Source organism: Microcaecilia unicolor, chromosome 13 (genome assembly GCF_901765095.1).
Source record: "Microcaecilia unicolor chromosome 13, aMicUni1.1, whole genome shotgun sequence".
Taxonomy (NCBI): domain Eukaryota; kingdom Metazoa; phylum Chordata; class Amphibia; order Gymnophiona; family Siphonopidae; genus Microcaecilia; species Microcaecilia unicolor.
In genome coordinates, this window is record NC_044043.1 from 55922224 (window position 1) to 55945891 (window position 23668).

The window sequence follows — 23668 nt, forward strand, 5'->3', positions numbered from 1 at the left end:
AGCCCTCCAGGGACAGAAAAAAAAAAAAAAAACTACTGTACCTGAACGTACACCACTTCGATATATACTGTCCGTGCAAGGTTGAAAGCCAAGAAATTACATAAAAATAAATACTTCCTACTAGAAAAACAGAACAGGCCAGACTGCTACAGATCCCTGCACAGAAAGGAAACACTAACAGAAGACCTCACTATCACTCCTGCAGAATAGAGAGCGAGCCCTCAAAGACAGAATAAGCAACCCTAACTAGAAACACGAAATCCAAGAAGTCTGAATGCAACGTATTAGTGGAGAAACAGAAATGTATTTCCTTTTGTACTGTGTAAAATATATGCTAGTCGATATTCAAAAAGATTTACCCGGCCAGAAATGTCCTCTGACTGGTTAAATTGTTTATTCTGGGCTAGCTGCTAATTTTCAGTGGCCTAAGTGAAAACTGGCTATTTTGGGAGTGTTCCGGGGGCAGTCAGCACTTGGCTGGTTAAATGCCAATATTCAGCACTTAACCGACCAGGGTAACCGCATATAAGGGACCGCTTAAAACACAGTCCTATCTTTATGTGGTAACCCATGGCCAGTCAGGTTCTGAATAGAGTGGCGGAGTGGCCTAGTGGTTAGGATGGTGGACTTCGGTCCTGGGGAACTGAGTTTGATTCCCACTTCAGGCACAGGCAGCTCCTTGTGACTTTGGGCAAGTCACTTAACCCTCCATAGCCCCATGTAAGCAGCATTGAGCCTGCCATGAGTGGGAAAGTGTGGGGTACAAATGTAACAAAAAAAATATAAATAAAATATTGGACTTAACTGGCATCCCATAAATGCCTGGACATGGCCTGGCATTGAGTATCTAGGAATAAAGCCAGTGGCTGAATATTTAACCCAAAGTTATCAAGGTTGCCCTTCTCCCAGCATCAGACCTTTTCCCAGCCCTAGTATGAGCTCCCCTTCTACCATCATCAGCCCCCTTCTGCCAACCCCAGTCACGTGTCATCACTGTCTCCTTCTCCCACCTCTAGACAACATGTCAACCCCAAGCCCAACATCAGCTCCTTCTCCCTGCCCTACTCTCGGCATCTGCCCCCTTCTGCCAACCCATTATGCATCATCCCAGTCTCCTTCTCCCACCTCTAGCCCCCATGTCAACCTCAAGCCCCAACATCAGATCCTTCTCCCTGCCCTACTCTCAGCATCTGCCCCTCCCCCACGTCAGTTAAATCAACTACAGAGAAGCTGGCGTTTGTTTCTTCATTCCCGCCACTTTGGCTGCCAGCACCACACAGGCGTTGAAATCAGAAAGCAAGGACTTATTCTCCAATTTCAACAGTCCCGTGAGTGGTAGGAATGAAGAAGCAAACTCCCATTGCTCTGCAGCTGATTTAGGAAAAATTCAGAGATGACAAGGCTGGCCTGCTTCGAAGAGTAAGATGTACCACCCAATTGAGGGAGACTGAAGGCCAATGAGGTTTTCTTGCTGTGCATTTAGAGTACATATTTGGTAAAGTGGTGAAGGGACAGAGGCCTGAGGAAGGGATGCTGGCTACTTATTGACAAGTCATGCCCCCATGTGCACCTAAAATGGATTTCTGTATCACAGTTAACATGTTACATATTTTAAACTCAATTATTTCAAGGACTTACCAACACCAAACCAAATACACTTCTATGGAAACAATTAAACAAATTAAAGATCCGTCAAGAGACAGTATCTCATAATTTAAACTGATCAGACACAAGTCTGCTATAAGACAATCACTTAAACACACATCAGATCCTGCATAATGTTCTAAACCTATCTGATGTTATGACAAACTAAAATTGTACTGAAGTTCTGATTTAAAAAACACACACAGAACCTTACCATACCACAACAGCACTAACTCCCAGGACTCAAAAGAGCAAGAACCTCATCTGTGAAAAGGCAGCACTGTAAATATTACACAAGGCCCTAAAACACCAATACACTACCTAGTGAGAAAACAGAACAAACGAGACTGCTACAAGATCTCCACAGTAGCAGGCTACCATACCTTGGTCACATACACACAAAGAACAGACAGACCCTCAAAACATATGAAACATGGGACCACAGATCAGTAATAGAGATATGAAAGCAAAACCTAACTGAACTGGAAACCTCAAGAAGTCAGACTCTGCATATACTGCAATTCCAGAGAAACAGAAATTTAAATGCAAGATATCAGATATGCACATTTCCCAAAGCTGACATATTCTTCTTATTAAATTCAGAGTAAAATACTTTTTTCAACTTTTGTTGTCTGAGCATTTAATTTTTCCATTTGCTTTAGTCCCAGAGTAGCATGGAATCTTGTTACTCTTTGGGATTCTGCCTGGATTGGTCACTGTTGGAAGCAGGATACTGGGCTAGATGGACCATCAGTTTGACCCATTATGGATATTATGTTTTCTTTATTTTTTCCTCTCTTTCCAGGGTCTCCTGTCCATTGGCCAAATCTTCTCTCCATCCCTCCCTCCATGTTCAGTATTTGCCCTCTCACTGTCCCTATCACTCCCCTGTACCCAGCATCACCCCTCTTTGTCCCCGTCTCTAAGCTCCCTTCTTTCCCAACATTTGTTCCCTATGTTCCTATTCCTCCACACATCCAGCATCTCTCCCGCTTTCTCTTCTGCAGCTACTGCCCTTCTCTGGCATCTCTCTCCTCCTCTCTTCCCCCCAGGTCTTCTCTCCACCCCCACCCCCTCAATTTCTGGGTTCAGCATCTCTCCTTCTTTCTTCCGCCCCCCCCCTTCCCCAATCTGCTCTCTCTCAATATCTCCACCCCCTCCCTTCCACTGCAGGTCTGGCATCTCTCTCTCTCTCCTCCCATGTTCTTCCCCCTTCCACCCAGTCCTCCAAATTTTCTGTGTGGTGGCTGAGAGTGGCAGCGATGAAGACAGGCTGCCTTCAGCTGGTGCTGGGGCCTACTGGAAGCAGCCTGTCTTCATCACTGCTGTCAAGTTTGGAGGACAGTGGGAAAGGAGAAGAAGATATGCAGGACATGAAGGAGGGAAAAGGGAAGGGAGCGAGAGAGATGCTGGTCTGCAGGCAGGGAACCAATGCATGAGAGGAGGGCAATTCAGTCCAACAGCAGGTGGACCCTTGCCAGTGGGCAGCCCTGGGCTTTTTGTCAGGTTCACTCAATGATACCTACTAAAACAATTTAAAAAAAAATTACTTGCTTTCAATCTAAAACATAAAAGAAGCTTTATTTTACAGTGTTGATAGCACTGAAGGGGGCTGGAAGATCAGGAAAAGTATGATGGGCCAGAAAAATGTGTTCTGTGAGCTGCATCTGGCCTCTGGACAGTAGTTTGGTGACCCCCTGCTTTAATGGCTGCATCCTGCCTCCTCTCAGTGTGTAAATGTTAGTTGCAGTCACTAAGGGGGGTAATTCTACCTCAGGGCACCTACTTTTTTTTTTTTACAGAATACTAAAAGGGAGTAAAGGATCATGGACTTGATATACTGCCTTTCTGTGGTACAGCCAAAGCAGTTTACATATTCTATACAGGTACTTTCTCACAATCTGTTTCTGAACCTGGGGCAGTGTTGGGCTAAGTGACTTACTCAGGGTTACAAGGAGCTGTGCTGGGAACTGAACCCAGTTCCCCAGGTTCTCAGCCCACTGCACTAACCATTAGGCTTCTCCTCCACTCCACATGGCAGAGAATGTGTGTACACAGTGGCGTTCCTAGGGGCGCTGACACCCGGGGCGGATCGCCGATGCGCCCCATCCCCCAGGGTGCAGCGCCCCCCCCCCCGTGCAGCGCGACCCCCCCCCCCCGGCGAAGGGACACCCCCCCACCCCAACGAAAGAACCCCCCCCCCGGGTGCACGCTGCTGGGGGGTGCCGCCCGCCGGTCAGCGTTGTTCGTTTCCATGCTCCCTCTGGCAGAGGGAGCATGGAAACGAACGACGCTGACCGGCACGCGGCACTCCCCCAGCGGCGTGCACCCGGGGCGGACCGCCCCCCCCCCCCCCCCCCCCCCCTTGGTACACCACTGTGTGTACATCTAGGTGTGACCACTTACCCCAGACCTACAGCTGGTATAAATGCCCATGGCTACATGCATGAATGTGTGTAAAATTATAGTATTCTATAACTTACATGTGTACATGTTTGTTCAGCCCACACTCCACCCAAACTCCAACCATGTGCATGCCCATCGGCAAAGATAAGCATGGTACCCCCTGTTCAGCTAGCCAATAATTTCTACAAGCATTCATTTACCCACTTGCACTCATGAATACCACCGTTTATGTGCATTCTTCCTACTTAAACCTAGGTGTCTCTTGATAGAGTTACCCCTATACCCCTAAGTGACTGCCACATGGATTTCAGCTAAAGGTGTTCTCTGTCTGCACCTGCTGCAGCTGGTTCACCGCTTGTTTGGCTGCAGGTGAAATGTAGGACAGATCAGTTCTGAATAAAGCTGCATTATCAGCCATCTGCCCCTCCCCCATGCTGACCATACAACTCATCTCAGGACTTACAACTGTGCTCTCTATGCAGTGGAGATACAAGATAAAAGCAGAGAGGTGTGGTAGCCGTGTTAGTCCACTTTTAAAGGTAATCAATAGAAATGAAATAAAATAAAACATAGAAAAGAAAATAAGATGATACCTTTTTATTGGACTAACTTAATACATTTTTTGATTAGCTTTCGAAGGTAGCCCTGATGAAGAAGGGCAACCTTCGAAAGCTAATCAAAAAATGTATTAAGTTAGTCCAATAAAAAGGTATCATCTTATTTTCTTTTCTATGTTTTATTTTATTTCTATTGATTAAGATAAAAGCAGTAAATGGTCTTTATTCTGGGTACCCTGCACGTGCATCACAGCTCACAGTCCTTCAGGTACAAATCAGGGCACAACTTCTCTCCCCTATCTCCAGATCCTTGAAGGCAGGGGAATCTGGTTTCATCACATCAAGAAAATAATCACTGTGGTATCAATCATCTGGGGAAAAGCGGGTGGGCAAGCAACAAATAAGAGAAGCCTCATTGCTCCTAATCTCAGGGCTGGGAACCCCTTTTCTCCCAATGCCTCCTCTTCAGGGACAGTACTGTAGGCCCATCTCTTCCACTGACCTTTTCTCTGTAGATTCTTCATTATCAGTGCCTGAGCAGGAAGTGGAAGAGGCTTCAATCGGCTCTTGAGCAGGGCTCTGTCAGAACAATCCCTTATCTGATCCCTGAGGCTAAGTGTTTCCATCCAACACAGCAAAGAATATTCACAACGACAACACTGCACCAACACAGCAGACTCACAGCTCCATGTTCGGATGTTCCCAGCACTCAAACACCAGCTGCAGGGCCACTAATACGATCGATGAACACACATACTACTGAGGAAGCTTCTAAACTTACCTTTCATTAGGAATAGCTATTGAATAGTGCCACACACACACACACATCTAAAGTAGTTTACGTCATTCTTAGTAGATTAGTTAATCTGTTTGCATTAATCTGCAAAGTCTGAAAACCCAGTGTACATGGCATCCCTTTCAAGAGAGTGTTAAACTCCAGGTTTCCTCTCATCACTAATCTTTCTGGAACATCTACTCCTCGTAAAGCTAGTATGATACCGGACTATGCACTAGTCTTCTGCTGCTTCAGGAGTTTCTCTGCTTTAGAAGATGGTCCAAATGAGTTCCCCTGCCTCTTCTATAGAAGATGAGTTAACCTAAACCTTCAAACTTACTCAAATAAGCAATGTTCTGATCTTAGCTATGTTCAGCCTCTTCTACCCCCAAAGAGCCTGCACTGCCAATAGCTCTGTTCAGTGAACTGCCAAACTACCCAGTCCCAGGAAGAAGATTTTAGATCCAGCCTGGATTTCTGACAATTCCATTCTGTTGCATTATGGGTAGAGAATGGCATGGGGACGGGAACCTGCAGTAACCGCAGGGATGGGGACAAAGCCCACGGAGATGGGGACAATCTTTGTCCCTGTGTCATCTTCTACTTCGAAGCCTGTTAATGAACTGGACTATTATTTATATTTGAGTGATGCAGACGATATTTGGATTTTTTGGAAAAACAAGCAAACATGCTGGCCTCAACTAGAAAAATTTGCATGGGGGAATCCTGTATATCTTGCTACCAGCACATCTTCTAAGAAGACATCTTCTATTGAAGGAAGGATTGTGGAAGACAGGCAAGCTAGACTGAATCCTGAGATTGTTGATGACTTATTATTCATCCACATCTTTAAAAAAAATCATAACAATGCATCATAGGGCATATTTCTCTCCAGCTAGAGCACACAGTGTGGGTTGTACTTTGTACCCCTGGACATTTTAACAGGGTGGATTAAGATTCCTTGGGGTAATAGAAGTCAGCTATTGTTGGAGTTGGAAGGGCAGAGGGTGAGGGTGGTGGTGGTGGTGGGGGGGGGTTATTATACTTCCTCGTTATTACTATTGTTTTCTATTTGTGATTTATAAACAATTGAACAGCATATTGTTCCTTTTTATACTTTAATAAAAAGATTTAATTATAAAATCATAAGTGTTTGAGGCTTCCGAGGATAGAGTCCACGGGGATGGGGCGGTGACGGGGACAAACTCTGTCCCCGTGACATTCTCTAATTATGGGACCTGCAGCCCTAATTTCAATGTGTAGAATCAGGGACTACAAATACCACACTGCCTTTGTTCAAAACTAGGACTACCAAAAAGTCTCCCTCCCAGAACTGGGCAACTTGGCAGCTTTGTGTTTGTAAAGTACAAGAGGAATGAGAAAAGATGATCAAGGACCCAAATACGTCTGGTCTGTACAGACAGAGGTTGTCTCACATCCAGAACCTGATTTTAATACACAGGTGTGGCTTACATAAATGGAATTAAGTACAGGTTTTAGGAACTAAACCTCAGGGAGGTCAAACAGCTGCAGAACTGTATCAACAATTCCCTAGTGCCAGCTTTGGTTTAATCTAGGTTTTTAATACTGCTACTGCACACATGACTTGAGCAGAGAAAGAGGCCAGCCTTCTTTCTTATCAGCTACCCATAACAATTCCTTCTCTCCTGCACAGTGCACAAGGCTACAGTAAGAAACTCCTGCAATCACTCCCACCCTCAAGCTGGGGCAGCCAGAGCCAGAGAACAGGCCCGTTTATCTGGCCTCTCTCTATGCCTGGAGGGCATCAGGGCTTCAAGAAGGGGAAAACAATTTTGGAAGACCATACAGAAGACAAATGAAGAATTCACAGTGGCAGTGCAAGGTCTACATTCAGGGGTCATCTGGTAGCAAAGAGTTAGAGCAGATGTTCTCAGCCTGTTAGACATTCAGGATATCCATCCACAATAAATATGCATGAGACACATTTGCATGCACTGCCCCACATGTATGCAACAACAATCTCATGCATATTTATTGCGGATATCCTGAAAACTAGACTGGCTGAGCGTGTCCTAAGGACTGGGTTGAGAACCCCCAAATTGAAGGGAAGTAACCCACCACACGTGAACCAGCAGTTAAAAAGAGTGGAGGGCAAAGCAAAAAAAAAAAAAAAGAAAGCATTTTCAAATATCATATGAAAACAAACATTACCATAATAATAAGTGTTGAGATGGGTAAAGTATGGAGGGCCCATACTCATTTCCGGTAAATCACCTGCATGACTTCTCTTAGGAAATCCGCCAGCACAAGGTATCCACCACATTGCATGAGTCTATATCTTTTCCCCACTGTAGAACCCGCACGGACACAGTCGTGCTTGAGGGTTGTTTTCAGTTAGACGGTTTTATCTGGGTTATTATTTTTTTAAACTGCCCACATAATACAACAAAAGATTCTAAAAAGTCTGGACACAGTCACGTTTTGGCAAACCACATGCAAAACAGGAAGCCGCCAAAGATATTTTTTTAAAATATGTAATTATTTAAAGGACAAATGTAAAGAAAGAAACCACCCCCAACCCCCAAAGTCAAGGCAACAAAAAAGGGATCTTCCGGATATTCTAAATGAGCCGGACTGACCACTGTTGGAAAGTGGACGTTGCACTTCATTGACCATTAGTCACTCTCTGCAACACCACTGGGATAGGGTTTTTAAGGTGACCTTGGTAAGAACCACCCTGGTATATGTTTCTTGAGGGTTCCTTATAAGGTGCCGTATCTTGCTGTTCACCAGTGTCTGACAGACTATATCAAAACATGTCAGGCTGATCATAATATACTAAAGATCTCTTGAAATGCCCTTGGTGCCTCTGATTTTATATGATTAATGTTTAATAAATACTCTGTGCTGCTCTTTCACACTGGGCTTTAGTATTTTTTTGGCCTCTTTTTGCATTCTGAACAATATTCGAACCTATTCACCCGAGTAAACTGGCCTGTGTGAAAACCACACTCCTCTGCCCAACTTAGTGTACAGTCACACAAGCAGGGAAGATTACTACATTGACAGACTAGGCGTGTGCCTAGGGCCCCACAGTTAAAAGGGTGTCTGCAGAGCTGCCAAATCTCCCACCAGAATGGTAAACTTCTAGTGGATGTAGAAGACTTAAGGGGTCTTTTACTAAGCCATGGTAGCCTTTTTAGCTCGCGGTAGAAATCAGCTGGTGGTAAACGCCGAGACGCCAATATAACTAATGGACATCTTGGCGTTTACCACCAGCTGATTACTAAAAACGCTACCACAGCTTAGTAAAAGACCCCCTTAGGTCCAGAGTGAGGTTGCCAACTAGTGATTAAAATTAAGGAGGCAAATTAGCAATAATTATCAGTAGTCTACTGACAAGTCTTCATCCGTAACAGCAGACAAGCATTACTTCCCTCTTTCCCTCTGCATGGCTCCAATCCCTCCCCAGGTCCCCTAAATTGACTCACGCCTGCTTGCCTCTGCTTCCCCTCCCTCTTCATCACTCCAAAGTGGCCCAGGAAAGCTGCAGGGGTTGGTTCTGAGTTTGACAGCAGGTTGCAAGTCAGCACAAGGATTAAATCACTGCTTACCCACAGTCCAGATAGTGGCCCTTCCTTCTGGGTTCTGTGCAGAAGGCAGGGCTTTTAAGGGAGCTTGAACAGAGCTGGCTGGAAAAGGATTTACTACTACTACTACTTATCATTTCTATAGCGCTACTAGACGTACGCAGCGCTGTACACTTGAACATGAAGAGACAGTCCCTGGTCGACAGAGCTTACAATCTAATTAGGACAGACAAACAGGACAAACAAGAGCTAAGGGAATATTAAAGTGAGGATGATAAAATAAGGGTTCTGAACAAGTGAATAAGGGTTAGGAGTTAAAAGCAGCATCAAAAAGGCGGGCTTTTAGCTTAGATTTGAAGACGGCCAAAGATGGAGCTTGACGTACCGGCTCAGGAAGTCTATTCCAGGCATATGGTGCAGCAAGATAAAAGGAATGGAGTCAGTGGTGAAGGAGAAGGGTGCAGATAATAGAGATTTATTTAGATTTTGCTCACACCTTTTTCAGTGGTAGCTCAAGGTGAGTTACATTCAGGCACTCTGGATATTCCTCACAATCTAAGTTTGTACCTGAGGCAATGGAAGGTTAAGTGACTTGCCCAAGATCACAAGGAGCAGCAGTGGGATTTGAACCAGCCACCTCTGGATTGCAAGACCAGTGCTGTAACCACTAGGCCACTCCTCCACTCCCAGTGAATGGAGTTCCCGGGGAGGGGTGTAGGGAGAGATGAGAGTGGAGAGGTATTGAGGAGCTGCAGAGTGAATGCACTTATAGGTCAATAAGAGGAGTTTGAACTGTATGCAGAAATGGATAGGAAGCCAGTGAAGTGACTTGAGGAGAGGGCTAATATGAGCATAACGACCCTGGTGGAATATTAGTCGTGCAGCAGAATTTTAGAGCTCCTTTTACTAAGATGCACCAACGGATTTAGCACATGTTAAATCCATTAGCGCACCTTTGTAAAAGGAGCCCTTAGCAACTCTGATTCATGCTTTTGTGACATCAAGATTGGATTATTGTCATTCCCTTTATTGTGGCCTGCCAAATTATCAGCTAAAGAGATTGCAGTCGGTGTAAAACACATATGTTCTGATGATTTTTTTTTTATTATATACCAAGTGATCATGTTACGCCTCTCCTGAGAAAATCAGATTGGTTGCCTAAAAAGCTTTAGGTGAACTTTAAGATGTGTTTATTTTTTTGTGCTCTTTTCCAAGAAGGTCAATTGTATTTGAAAAAGTTTGTTGCCTTATGAGCCTTTAGGATATTACAATCATCTCAGAAAAGTCTACTTCAAATCTCTAATACTGTAGAATTCAATTGGTAACAACTTCTTCCCATATATTTGGATCTATGGGCCCTAAATTGTGGAATGATATTCCAATGAGCCTAAAAAGGATTCCATGTTTTAATTCTGTTAAAAAAAAAAAAAAAAAAACAACAGCTGAAGGCTTGTTTTTTTTTTCATAAATATAAGTGAAGGATGTATTTTAAGTAGCAAGGTTTCATACTTAGATTTTTTAATATGTTTTATCTTATATCAAACTTAACCAATAATAAATATATTATAACATGAAAAAAAATTTTAGACTGGCTGTTAGGTTTAATTTACATTATTATTTGTTTTATTATTATTTTTATTGTTTAGTTTAATATTTTTGAATTGTAACTCACTTTGAGATGTCCTCAAATAAAGTAAAGTAAAGCCACTCAGGAGACGTGGTCTGAGGGGAGGGAGGTGGAAAGAGCATGAATGGAGGTCGTCAGACCAGGTGTGTGGATAAAGGAAATGGGGAACCGAAAATCTATGTCAATCTGTCCTTGTGTACGGGGGTTTCCAAGTGGCTCCTACCAGTTTAGAAAGAGGCATTCCTGTGGGAAGGGGATGGGCTGCATTTAGGTCATTGAGAAGAACTGCCTGCATTTTTTAAAGTACTGGTACATGCATTAGTTTGTACCCCTCAGCCACCTATACAACTAGCAGGTACTACACAGTGTGGTTGCCAATTTTAAAAGGGAAACCTAGGTTGGATTTCTTTGAAAACCAGCTCTAATGTACTGAGCTAAAAAACTGTTGCAAACAAACTGGTCAAAAATTGTTTCCAAAGTTTCCCAAAGCCATAACAGGGGCAACTAAACAGAAGACATCAATCTGAAACCGAAGTTTTCACCTGTGAAATTTTGTTGTATGTGATAAAGTCCGAAAATGGGTAGAAGAAGCCTCAATCTAAAACACTTTGGATTCCTTCTTAGGCGAAATCAAGCGGAGGTTGAGATAAGATGAAGTGCAGCCTTAACAAGATACTTTTTTTTTTTTTTGGGGGGGGGGGGGGGGTGATACAGAGGGACATAATCGAAAAGGACACCCAAGCTTTGTTGAGGACGTCCTTGCAAAACGTCCCGATGGAGGGGCGGGGAAACCCGTATTATCGAAACAAGATGGATGTCCATCTTCCATTTCAATAATACAGTCGGGGACATCCAAATCCTGAAACTTAGGTCGTCCTTGGAGATGGTCGTCCCTAGACTTGGTCGTTTCTGATTTTCGGCAATAATGGAAACCAAGGATGCCCATCTCAGAAACGACCAAATGCAAGCCCTTTGGTCATGGGAGGAGCCAGCATTCATAGTGCACTGGTCCCCCTCACATGCCAGGACACCAACCGGGCACCCTAGGGGGCACTGCAGTGGACTTCACAAATTGTTTCTAAGTAACTAGCTCCCTTACCTTGTGTGCTGAGCCCCCCAAACCCCCCCCCCAACCCACTACCCACAATTCTACACCACTACCATAGCCCTTACGGGTGAAGGGGGGCACCTAGATGTGGGTACAGTGGGTTTGTGGTGGGTTTTGAAGGTTTCACATTTACCACCACAAGTGTAACAGGTAGGGGGGGATGGGCCTGGATTCGCATGCCTGAAGTGCACTGCACCCACTAAAACTGCTCCAGGGACCTGCATACTGCTGTCATGGACCTGAGTATGACATTTGAGGCTGGTATAGAGGCTGGCAACAAATATTTTTAAAGATATTATTTGAGGGTGGGAGGGGGTTAGTGACCGCTGGGGGAGTAAGAGGAGGTCATCCCTCATTCCCTCCGGTGGTCATCTGGTCAGTTCGGGCACCTTTTTGTGGCTTGGTCATAAGAAAAACAGGACCAGGTAAAGTCGTCCAAGTGCTCGTCATGGATGCACTTTTTTTTCCATTATAGGTCGAGGACGTCCACGTGTTAGGCATGCCCAAGTCCCACCTTCGTTATGCCCCCGACACGCCTCCGCGACGGAAAGCAGTTCGGTACGTCCAAAATCGGCTTTCGATCATACCAATTTGGATGACCCTGTGAGAAGGATGCCCATCTTCCGATTTGTGTCGAAAGATGGGCGTCCTTCTCTTTTGAAAATGAGCCTGACAGTATCCCAACTCCCAAGCTGCAAGAGTGCTAGGCAAACTGGCCACACAGATAAAGAGAGAGGTGGCAAGTCCACACTTCCATTTCTATCTGTATGTGACCATTGAAAAGTGCCAATAGCAAACAAGAAGTTCTCGATCAGGAAGCTCTGCTGACAGGTGGAAAAGTGTCCACTATGAAGAATGTTCTCAGGATGGAGAGGAGAAACAGGGCAATTGCTCAGGACCCAGCATCACAAAGGACCCCACGGCAAAGCAGACTGATGTCACCGAGTCAGAACTTCAGGGTACTTCACACAGACCAGGCCCACTCCTTAGTCACTGACCTAGGCCGAGGACCTGTGTCTACTGGTCCTGAATATTGTAGGCCCACTTCTACTCACTGAAGAGATTTTATTTTATTTATTTATTTATTGGGATTTATTAACCGTCTTTATGAAGAGATTCATCGAAGGCGGTGTACAGCTTAATATAAAACTTACTATTTTGTTAACAGCATAACAATAGTAAAATAACCAAGAATAAACTAAACACAATAAATGAGGAAAACTTGAAAAGAGTAGACTGAAACCTAATAATAGAATTCCCATGAAACAATATCAAAAATATACACATTTAACAGCACTGGAATTCAAATACCAGAAATATAATTCAATGTTAGCATAATACTAATATGCCTAATAAGAATGCATTAGAACATTCAACTGACGTAGATATGATGCTAAAGAATTTCTACAATATGGCTTACCATATAGCTAAGGGACCAAGAGCAGATATATGATGGGAACAAGATGCATGGTACAGAGTCAGTTGGGATAATTCGATGGTTAGCTAAACTCAAGGCAAGTTCTTCATATAGTTAAGCAAGAGATGAGGAACTGATCTAAGTTACAGTGTGTGTAGCAAGCTAGTCCAGGTGAAGAATGAGTGTATAGTCAGTCACCCTATGTATTAAAGGCTTGGGAGAAAAGCCAGGCTTTCACCTGCTTCCTGAACTGGAGGTAGTCTCAAATTACACGAAGCCTCTCTGGGAGTAAATTCCAGAGCATAGGGGCTACTCCTGAGCAGGCTTGCTGGCAGGTATCACATCGTACAATTTCTTTTGACAAAGGTGCAGACAGTGATCCTTGAGAGGACCTTAGAGGTCTTAAATGTGTGTAACGGGCTAACTTATTGTTTAGTCCATTTTGTCTGAGGACCTTGAAAATCAAACACAGAGTTTTAAACTTAGCCCTGTAAGGTACTGGTAGCCAGTCTCTCATATAGTGATGCTCCCTGACCACGAAGTTGTTATATTATTATTCAGATTGATAATACAATTTAAGTATATATGTCAATATTTTTATCTCCACCTCACAGCATTTATGGGCTGAACTCAGACTATCTGTCCCACAGAAGACTTTTAACACAACAGGTGAAAAAATTCTGTACTGCAGTTATGGAAACCACCAAAGAAAAGAAGATGGTGAGTGGTGACTATGAATAGAAGCAACATGGTTAGAGCAGTGAGCTCTAACCCACAGCTGCTCCTTGTGATCTTGGGCAAGTCACTTAATCTGTTGTCTCAGGTACAAGCTTAGACTGTGAGCCTTCCAGGAACAGGAAAATACCTAGTACACCTGAATTTAACTGGCCTTGAGCTACCAAGAAAGGCATGAGATGAATCCAAAATAAATCCCTGAAAGGGTGTTCCAAATTGCAAAGATGGGTGAGAAAGTGTGTGTGTGAGGGGGGAGGGGCACCTTTACATGTCACCTTTGCCTACAGGTCCAGTGATGTCTCTCAAACGAGTGAAGCAGCAGCCCGGACCTTTTACTTTAGTTGGGTTAAGGCAGTGTTTCTCAACCCAATTCTCAGGGAACACCTAACCAGTGGGGTTTTCAGGATATCCACAATGAACAGGCATGAGATAGATTTGCATACCAGGGAGGCAGTGCATGCAACTTTATCTCATGCCTATTCATTGTGGATATCCTGAAAACCCCACTGGCTGGGTGTGCTCACTGTGTTAAAGGGCTGGCCTGGGTTGTTCTGGGCCAGTTTTTACTGATAAGTCTAACCTGTGGCACACATTGGGGCTTATTTTCAAAGCACTTAGACTTACAAAGTCCCATTGTAGCCTATGGAACTTTGTAAGTCTAAGTGCTTTGAAAATACGCTTCAAAGTGGGTCACCTTACTTGATAGAAAAGCATAGGATGGAAAGACTGGATTCTTCTCATAATCCGCTTACATTCTCAACAATAAAAGGAGAGACAGATCGGTAGGGACAGCTCTGAGAGGAAAGCTGCCCCTGTATGCCATTGTGAGGCTGGATTCAAGCAATATTACACCGTGACAACAAATGTGAACCTGAGCCAAAACACATACCACTGGAAAACAAAAAGCAGAAGCCCGTGAAATGCTGCACTCCCTCAGAACACCACTGCCACACTGATAGAGGGCCCTTACACCAATCATGAAGTACTCAGGTCATCTGTGGGAAGACTGGTCACAGTACAGGAGAACTGCATCACTGCACCCCCCCCCCCCCCCCCCCGGAGCCTAATATTCTCTGTCTGTTCCTATCTCTGGGTCTAGGAAATCCGCAGCTCAAGGAACACCGTGACCAAGAAGAGGAGGCAAAATCCTCACTGAAGTAAAAGATATGTTCAAAATCAAGGCCTCAGGCACCCCACTGAGATGTGGACAGGCACTGAAATAATTCACAGGAACAGAATCCTAAGGAAAAAAAAAAAAAACATTACCCAGCTGCAACTATGATGAGATTCTGGCCCCAAGTCCCAGTGGCTTGGTCCCACATCCCCATTCTGCTGCAGTTTATCAAAAAGCCTCCCCTATCCTGAAGGAGGTGCCTTCAGACCCCTCCCCCCCCCCCACTTGTGTGTGAAAGCAGCTGAGAATGGCAGACCTGGACTGTGGGATATTGATCTTTCCCCACTCTCATGTAGCAGGAGAACATACTGTGTGCGCACCTCAGCCCACCCCACCACTGCCAGCCTGAGCACCTCCTCCTGTGGGGCAATTGGGAAGGCAGGTCCACACTTACCAGTAGCAGTGCTTCTAGTTGATTAATGTAAATCTCTTCACTTGCCAGGAAGCCCGATAGCACCAGTTTCCGCATCACCAGCCCCTTCTCCGAGTCGCTCTCACCCTGCAGAAAGACCAAAAAACAGCCTGTAATAATGATCCCCACATATGCCCCCCCCCCAACGGATTGGCCTATGAATCCTCACTTATATGGAAACCATTTATAAACTTCTGACATCTTAGTTGGGAAGCATGGAAAAATATCTGTACAACTGATTCCCCTCCCAAAAAACACCATGGGGTGGGGAGAAACTCATCACAAGTGTGCTACTGAGGAGTAGCCTAGTGGTTAGTGCAGTGGACATTGATCCTGGGGGACTGGGTTCAATTCCCACTGCAGCTCCTTGTGACTCTGGGCACTTTTTTTTTGCCTATGATAAAGAGCAGATCCTCTTAAGACCGAATGATTGATCAACAGGATCGATTATTGCTTGTGAGTTGGTTTTGATCCAAGCATTTTGAGGCTCCCCCCCCCCCATAAGTTTTCAATTAAATAAGTTATGTAGGAATACCACAAGACCATATATTTTCTCCTTCTTACAAGTAACAGTGGGAGTTATCAACATTATTATATAGTATTTGGCTACTTCCACCCCCACCCTATAGGACATTTAGACAAGTCACTTAACCCTCCATTGCCCCTGGTACAAATAAGTACCTGAACATACTATGTAAACCGCTTTGAATGTAGTTACAAAAACCACAGAAAGGCAGTATATCAAGTCCCATTTCCCTTTCCCTATGGGTGGAACACTTTCAGCACTGTAGAATTCATTCACATCTCAAACAACTCTCTGAAGGCAGAAAAAACACTGGACACCAGAGCTTTCAGTAATCTACAACTGAAAGATGTAGGGATTACTTTGGCTTTCCAAATCACAAAAAGAAACACCTTACAAATGTTTCCATGGTGGGTTATATGCAGAGTTTCTAACTTCCAAAACTATAACTGAATTAATAACTGCAAATGAGCCTGTGTCTGCTTTCATCCTCCCCCTGCAGCCTTCTACTGGCAAACAAGACAGGAGCATCCTAGTGCACCCTCGCTCACACATGAAGCTCCAGAAATGAAAACCGTCTAGACCAGGGTTTCCAAATCTGGTTCTTGAGGGTCACAGCCCTTTAATGAATATGCAAGAAGTATATTTGCATACAACGTAGATGCTACCATGTAACTATATTTATCATATATTCTTTGTAGAAATCCTGCAAAACCAACTGATATGTGACCCTCAAGGAACCGATTTAGGAATCTAGAACAAAAGAGAACCCAGCATCCAGGTCACAAGTACCCAGCTAATCCCAAAAAGTAGATCAAATTTCTCAAAGCTCTTCTTGGCAGGTGGCTTCCTCTGCATCTGAGAGACCCAGTTTCAAACCTTGCTGGACCACAAATGGAAAACAAACTGAACTCAAATATTTGATGGGAGTATCTTTCCATAGCGCTATAGAAATGATAAGTAGTACTAGTAGTATTTCAAAGGATAAGCAATGGCTTTATCAAATCTGCCTAGCTGATTGTTTTTATGGACTTTCCTCCAGAAACTTGTCCAAACCTCTTTTGAACCACGTTATGTCAGTTGCTTTGACCCTGGTTCTCCAACAATAGACTCTACAGTATAGTTATGCACTGCATGAAAATACAAGGGTTGATATTCAGCACAGGGCCACCGACAGAGCCACCACCGCCGCCCCCCACCCTCCTTACATTCCTGTGTCTGCTCAGTGTCCTCAGTGTCACTCTCCTGCTCCTGTGTGCCGGGACCCAGGTTGTCGTGTTAACGCCTCACCTGGGTCCTGACACACAGGAGCAGGAGACAGACAGACAGAGAGAGCAGAACCTTCTGGTGCCGGGCCTGGGAAAACCTTGCTCCTCCCCCCCTCGGTGGCCCTGATTCAGCGTGGTTTAACTAGGCTGGAGAGGCTCCTGCCTGGTTAAACCAAGCTGACTGGCCAAGAGCAAATACTCAGTGGTATTTAACCGGAGAGCAGGAGACTAGGAGAGTGTGTCTCTTATCTTTTCTGACTGCCTGGGTGGTGCTGGGGTGGAATGGGGTACTGCAACTCAGCAGTACCAGGGAACTCTTGGCGGCCACCCCAGAAACAGACATTCAGTGCCGGTACAGAAAATCCAGGTCCAGTTCAGCCAGCATTTAAAAAGCATTGAATGCCGCAGGCTGAATATTCTCCCCATACTTTCTATGATTTGTTTTGCATAAAATGGTGTGGTAGATGCGTTAGTTCACTTTTATAGGTAATAAACAGCAAGAAACCAGAGCAAAAAAGAAAATAGGATACCTTTTTTACTGGATATCTTGATACATTTTTGATTAAGGGCAATAACTTCTTCAGATCAGAAATGAGCAAATGATGACAAATATTTATCTTTATTAAAAATGTTTATGCCACTTAAACATTTCTGATCTGAAGCTAATCAAAAAATGACCATAAAAAAGGTATCATTTTATCTTCTTTTCTTGGTCTGTTTTATTGCTATTTATATACATGAGACAGATTTGTACACATTGAAGACAGTGTATGCAAATCTACTTCATGCATATTCATTGTGGATATCCTGAAAACTGGGGGGGGGGGGCAGCCTGTGGAGGATATGATGGGATACAGGGCTATGTGCAGGGACTTGTCTCTGGGCCTCATTTGCATAAGTCAGTACAGGCTGAAAAGTGGGGCCATGTGTGAAAAACAAAACACAGTCACTCAAAGGTAGGGCCAGCTCCGGCTGGGGGTGTCCCAAGGTCTGGATTGAACCTCTCTGTGCAAACCTGCTGCTGTTTAATCAGAAGAAAAGTTTGGAAAACACACCTAGAAAGATCCTGATTTGGCAAGCTGTAGTATGGTTCCATAAAACCCTTCCATATATCTATCAGACCCACAAATCTTGCTCAGTCTGTCCCTTAGCCAAAGCTCAGCTCTGTTGAATACTGTAAAACCATATGAAAAGATACTTTGTGTTGCTGTGTTGGAATACAATAGACAAAGTGGCCTGAAAATTAACTAATGGAATACGGTAGCAGTGGGTGTGCGAAACTGACGCTCCTGTTGTACCTGTTCTGTAAACTGAGCTAGTATTCACCTTGTACCTGTTCTGGACAGGGGCAGCCTTTCTGCAGGTACATGGCATTTCTACTGCTCATACTGGAGAGTAATTAGCAGGCAAGGGCACAAAAGAAAAATTCTACCCCAGAGAAGATGCAGAGAGGTCACTTCCTAGCTATTAGCACTTCATACTTCAAAGGACTGTAACTGAGAGCTGGATGTGCACAGCTCTGACAGACTGCAGCCTCCTGTCACGGGCCATGTTTTACCCAGCCTGTCGCCTCATAGGTCTTGTTTTACTCAGCCTGTGGCCAAGGATGGCAGTCAGAGTACAAACATGCCTATCACGGTGGGGGGAAGACTCTTCTGTAATTAATTCTGATTTTATAGACATATGGTTTGCACAGGTGAGAGATTGTACACAACCTGTGGTGGTTATTTAGCTCCAAACCTAGAATTAACATCCTGTCTCTCTGACAAGGATCCCCCATGTACACAGAACAGATGGAAGGATCCTGGCTGACAAGCAGTACCTTCAGCAGCACAGAACACCCTAACACTGGGTCCGAGGGCCCCTAACAGACCAGGTACTAGGTCAGAGGGTGACACCCCCTCCCCCCCAACTGCATTCCTACAGCACCAGCATCCCATCCAAATACTGACCCAGTCCTGTTCAGTTTGAGACCTTTGGCAGTACGAGTGCTTCAGATTGCCAAGCTGGGTCACATGCCATTTCAATTAATGTGCTGGGCCAGTTTGATCTGATACCCTTTTCTTCCCTCCTGTGCTACTGTAACAACAATCCATCAGGATGCAGCTCTCCAAGAGCTACTTCCAGAGAATAATAACACAAAGCAGCAACTGCCCAAGTTCCTTATCCCCTCAGCACCACTGACTATGCACATTATGCCATGTTTATCAAACTCAAGACACAGAAGTGGTAATTATTGGTAAATGGTTTGAACATGTTGAGACTGTGGCTGGTTATGCTGAAGCTTGCTCCCCAGAGAGTCTCTTCCACAAAAGGACAAGGCAGACACCAAAGATTTTAAGGCTGACCGCAAGAGTCACTCCCTGCACGGCCCTGAGACTGCAAGGGAGAGGCACCCCACAGATTCCAGAGAGACATCTCACATAACACCCAGACTGCACAACCTCTTCATATGGTCCCAGCGTGAGCAGTAAACAGAAAGCAACACACAGACCACCAGGGAGGGATCCTGTCCTCCTTCCCCCATACCTGGCCCGACAGAAGCATTCCCTTCCTGAAAGGGCTGCCAACACCCCCAGAATAATGCAGGAGAGGGCCACACCCTGAGTCTGGCACAGGCACAACAAGCTCCCCTTTCTTTGCTACAACTCGGACTCCCTGCCCTTTCCCACCTTCACAGAGACCAGGAAGGGAGAACACAAGTCCGGACTCGACGGGGTCTCGGGCTCCAGCTCTTCGGACGCGAACACGTCCTCATCCTCCAGGATCCGGTCCAGAATGCCGATCGCCTCCTCTTCCTCCTCCATGGCACAGCCGGGGAGGCGCACCGTGCAGTCACTGCTGGAAGCCCCGGCGCTCGCCGCTAGTTTCCGTCGAACGGGCCGGACTGGGGGGAACGGGCAGCGCGATGCGTGGTGGCTCTGGATCGGACAGCCGCAACCCCGCCGCTCCTTCACTGGACGCTTCCTGCTGGCGAAATGTCATCGTGGCTTAGGGAAATGGAGACGGGGACGAGCACTCGCCACTTCCTCAAAGCCTCCTCTTGCCTGTGCCCGCGGGAAGGGGGCATGCTCCGGCGCGGGGGGGCTTTGAAAGCGACAGGGGTAGCGATCATGGATTGTGAGAGGACCACCTCGAGCTCCCTCCACCAGGTCTCCTTCTTCTAGAGATGGAACAGCAGCACGTCCTCATGTAGAAACCAAGGGAGGAGAGAGGAGGGGAGGGCTGGAGGCAGCCCAAAACGTCAGGCCCGGGGTGGAGAAGAGACTTGGGAAATGTGCAGGGAGGGACAAAATGATACCGTAGCAGAATCCTTCACCTCAGTCACAACGCAGGACACCCCCTCCTCCCCCCCCCCCCCAGTACAGAATCGAGTGACCTCCGATCACAAACAGAAACCTGCAGCCCAAAATCAAAATGGAAACCCTCAAGCAGCAAGATCCTGCACGCAATGCAGCACATGAGAAAGACAAACAGAACTGCATTTCCTCCTGTGCAAAATACAAAGCTACAACAGATGCACAGTTCCCAATTTAAGCCGAGAGCGAACATCAACGCCTTCCCACGGGAGATGTGCAAAATTAACCCGTTTGGAGACATTACCCAGAGATCATCTCCAACATATCCTGGTGCGGGGGGAGACGCCACAGGCCAACTTTTTATCCTTCTCCGTCCCCCCTCCCCTCCCCCTCATTTTCTTTTATGCCCCAGGTCCCCTTGATTTTCCGGACATCATCTATCACACAATAATATTGTTAAAAAAGTGCATAGACCAACATCACAAAAATAAAGCAAAGACAATCCGAGAGACCACAGCTGGTTTGAGAAAGGAACATAAAGTGATGGGTGCAAAAACAGCCAGAGGACATGAGAACTTAGCTCAAGAACATTATCTTATAGAAGGTTTAACTACCAATTACAAAAGCTGAGACAAACTTAAATATGGCAATAAAACAAGCAAGATTCTAGCCCACAAACTGCAGGACTATTGCAGCTCAGAGATAAGCAGGGGAAGGATATTAAAGTATCGCTTTGTGGCGATCTGTAAAGAATTGTACAAACTGGATCATGTTAAGATCCGGAGAGGATATTGACAAGTATCTTCAGTCGCTGGATTTGTCTAACTTTCTAACAGCGCCTCCTTTCTTCCCTTTTATACAATTTGATGGCGTTCCTTTTCTGATTTCTGTATTTTATTGATGTACGTTGCATTGAGGAAAGGCGATTCAGTAAGTTCTAATAAAGCAGAATGAAAATGATTTCCAGGGATGAGACAACCCTAATAATAATAATAAAAAAAATCATTTACCCAGGTAAATGGGCCATTTGAAAATGGCTCATTTACTTAAGTGGTTAAACAAAAGAATAGGCATCTTATCTTGGAATAACATAAAATGGAAGAAGAAAAAAACAATTAACACATATCTTCAAAGGAGTAAAGATTTTGTACAATCTTTATAATTATAAGAATACAAAGGAAGATTTGAAATCTCCTTCCCTAGTTTAGCTGCTTGAAAAGCTAATAATGACTCATAAATGTTCATCCTCTTTTTCTTCTTCAAAGATGGAAAAAGAAACTCACTAGGAGATATTACTCCAAAAAAAGCAGGAACCCCACACAGAGGTGTGAAGCTGTTGAGGAAACTGATACTGAAGTCATCTTGGATGGTCAGTTGTGCTACCTGGACTAAGCCTTCTCTGCCCCTGGTTAGCTGTTTTATGTCTCTACCCCTGATGCAGCCTTATTGGCGACAGGTGGCCACCTGGTCGGGTCTGTTTGAATAAAGTATTTGTTTGAACTTTTGCTGTCTGTTCTTTCTTTCTACTGCTTCTTTGTTTACCTGATCTTGGGGATAATGGCACAGAGCAAAGTTAAGCACCAGAATATATGCTGTATTCTGCCACACCAGTGGCGTAGCCTTGGGTGGGCCTAGGCCCATCCACTTTGAGCTCAGGTCCACCCAGTAGCAGCACACCTATGATGTGGCTGACAGGAATCCCCAAGCCCCACCAGCCAAAAACTCCCAACAACTGTCCCTCATGCATATCTTTTAAATAGCAGTGACTGATACTGCTTTCACGGGCCCCACAGCTTTCCCTCTGATGTATTCCCGCCTATGCAGAAACAGGAAATTGCATCAGAGGGAAGGCTGTGGGGCCAACATGAGCAGTGTGTATTAGTTGCTGCCGGTGAAAATCTGCTATTTAAAAAGTATGTGGGGGAGAGGGATATTTGAGAGACCATATGGCATGCAGGTGAGAAAGGGAGAGACCAAATCACTTGTGGGACAAGGCGGAGTTCTTCTGCCACCCATCTTGAGCCCAAGGCCCACCCGAAATTGGGTGTCTGGCTACGCCTCTGCAGTGCCACCAGGCCAAAAACTGATCTGCAAGGAGACTAATTTTGTTGGAGTGAGTGGGTTGCAGTGGCGTTCCTAGGGGGGGCTGACACCCGGGGTGGATCGCCGATGTGCCCAGCCCCCTGGGTGCAGCGCGACCCCCCCCCCCCCCCGGTGAAAGGACACCCCCCCCCCACAAAAGAACCCCCTGCCCAGGTGCATGCCGCTGGGGGGTGCAGCACGCGCCTTTCCTTCGTTCGTTCCATGCTCCCTCTGCCCCGGAACAGGAAGTAACCTGTTCCGGGGCAGAGGGAGCATGGAACGAATGACAGACAGGCACACGTGGCACCCCCCCCCCCAGCGGCATGCACCCGGGGCAAACCGCACCCACAGCCCCCCCCCTAGGAACGCCACTGGTGGGTTGTGGTGCTCAGGGTCCAGAAACCAGTTGGGTGAAGCATGATTCCTGACAGTGTGCTACCAGTGACTCTAGTACACCACAGCACCCACCCTATAAATGCTTCTGAATTGGTCAGGCAGCCTCATAAATACCTTCTGTTCTGGATCACTACACAAGATGCTCTTATCTCGCCTACACAGCACACTGCCTACCTATCTCTCAGACAACCTGTCCAAGCTCCAAATGCAACACGGGAAAGAACAGAATAAAAAGACAAAACATTATCTCTATCAGGTTTACATTCTTCCCTCAATAAATCAAGTCAGACCAGACCCACAGTGACACTATCAGACTAAACTGCCCTCTCCTTTCCATCCTCCCATCACTGCTCAAACATGCCAAAATATGTGTCTAGAATCTACCAACAGCCATTGTGAAAAATGAGGACCGTCTACTATGCACAATCCAGCCCACGTCTCCATAGATTCAGGGTTAAAAAAGGCAAGAAAGTGAAACAAAAAATCTTCTCTCCTTACAATCAATTACTGCACAGAGAGACAGAGAGAGAGAGAGAGGGAGAAAGAGGCTGATGCTTGAGACGCCATCAGAGAAGTGGTCAAAGTGATTAATAGCCGGAAGCTAAGTGCAAAGAACCCACAGGTCATAAAGCTACAACCAGCATATTACAAAAGCTTTCAAAACAAGCTGAGT

General features: G+C 45.4%; 1 protein-coding gene across 3 annotated transcripts in view; it reads right to left on the reverse strand.

Annotated features, from left to right (window-relative positions):
* The window catches only part of ABR (ABR activator of RhoGEF and GTPase), a 279174-nt gene that overhangs the window by 110993 nt on the left and 144513 nt on the right, over positions 1-23668 (reverse strand). For 2 of the 3 annotated variants that reach the window (XM_030186114.1, XM_030186115.1), the window contains exon 3: positions 15410-15514. In XM_030186114.1, the coding sequence (XP_030041974.1) occupies positions 15410-15514 (105 nt within the window). Of the gene's footprint in view, positions 1-15409; positions 15515-19890; positions 21979-23668 lie in introns of those variants that run through there. The other variant, XM_030186116.1, reaches the window with a different exon arrangement.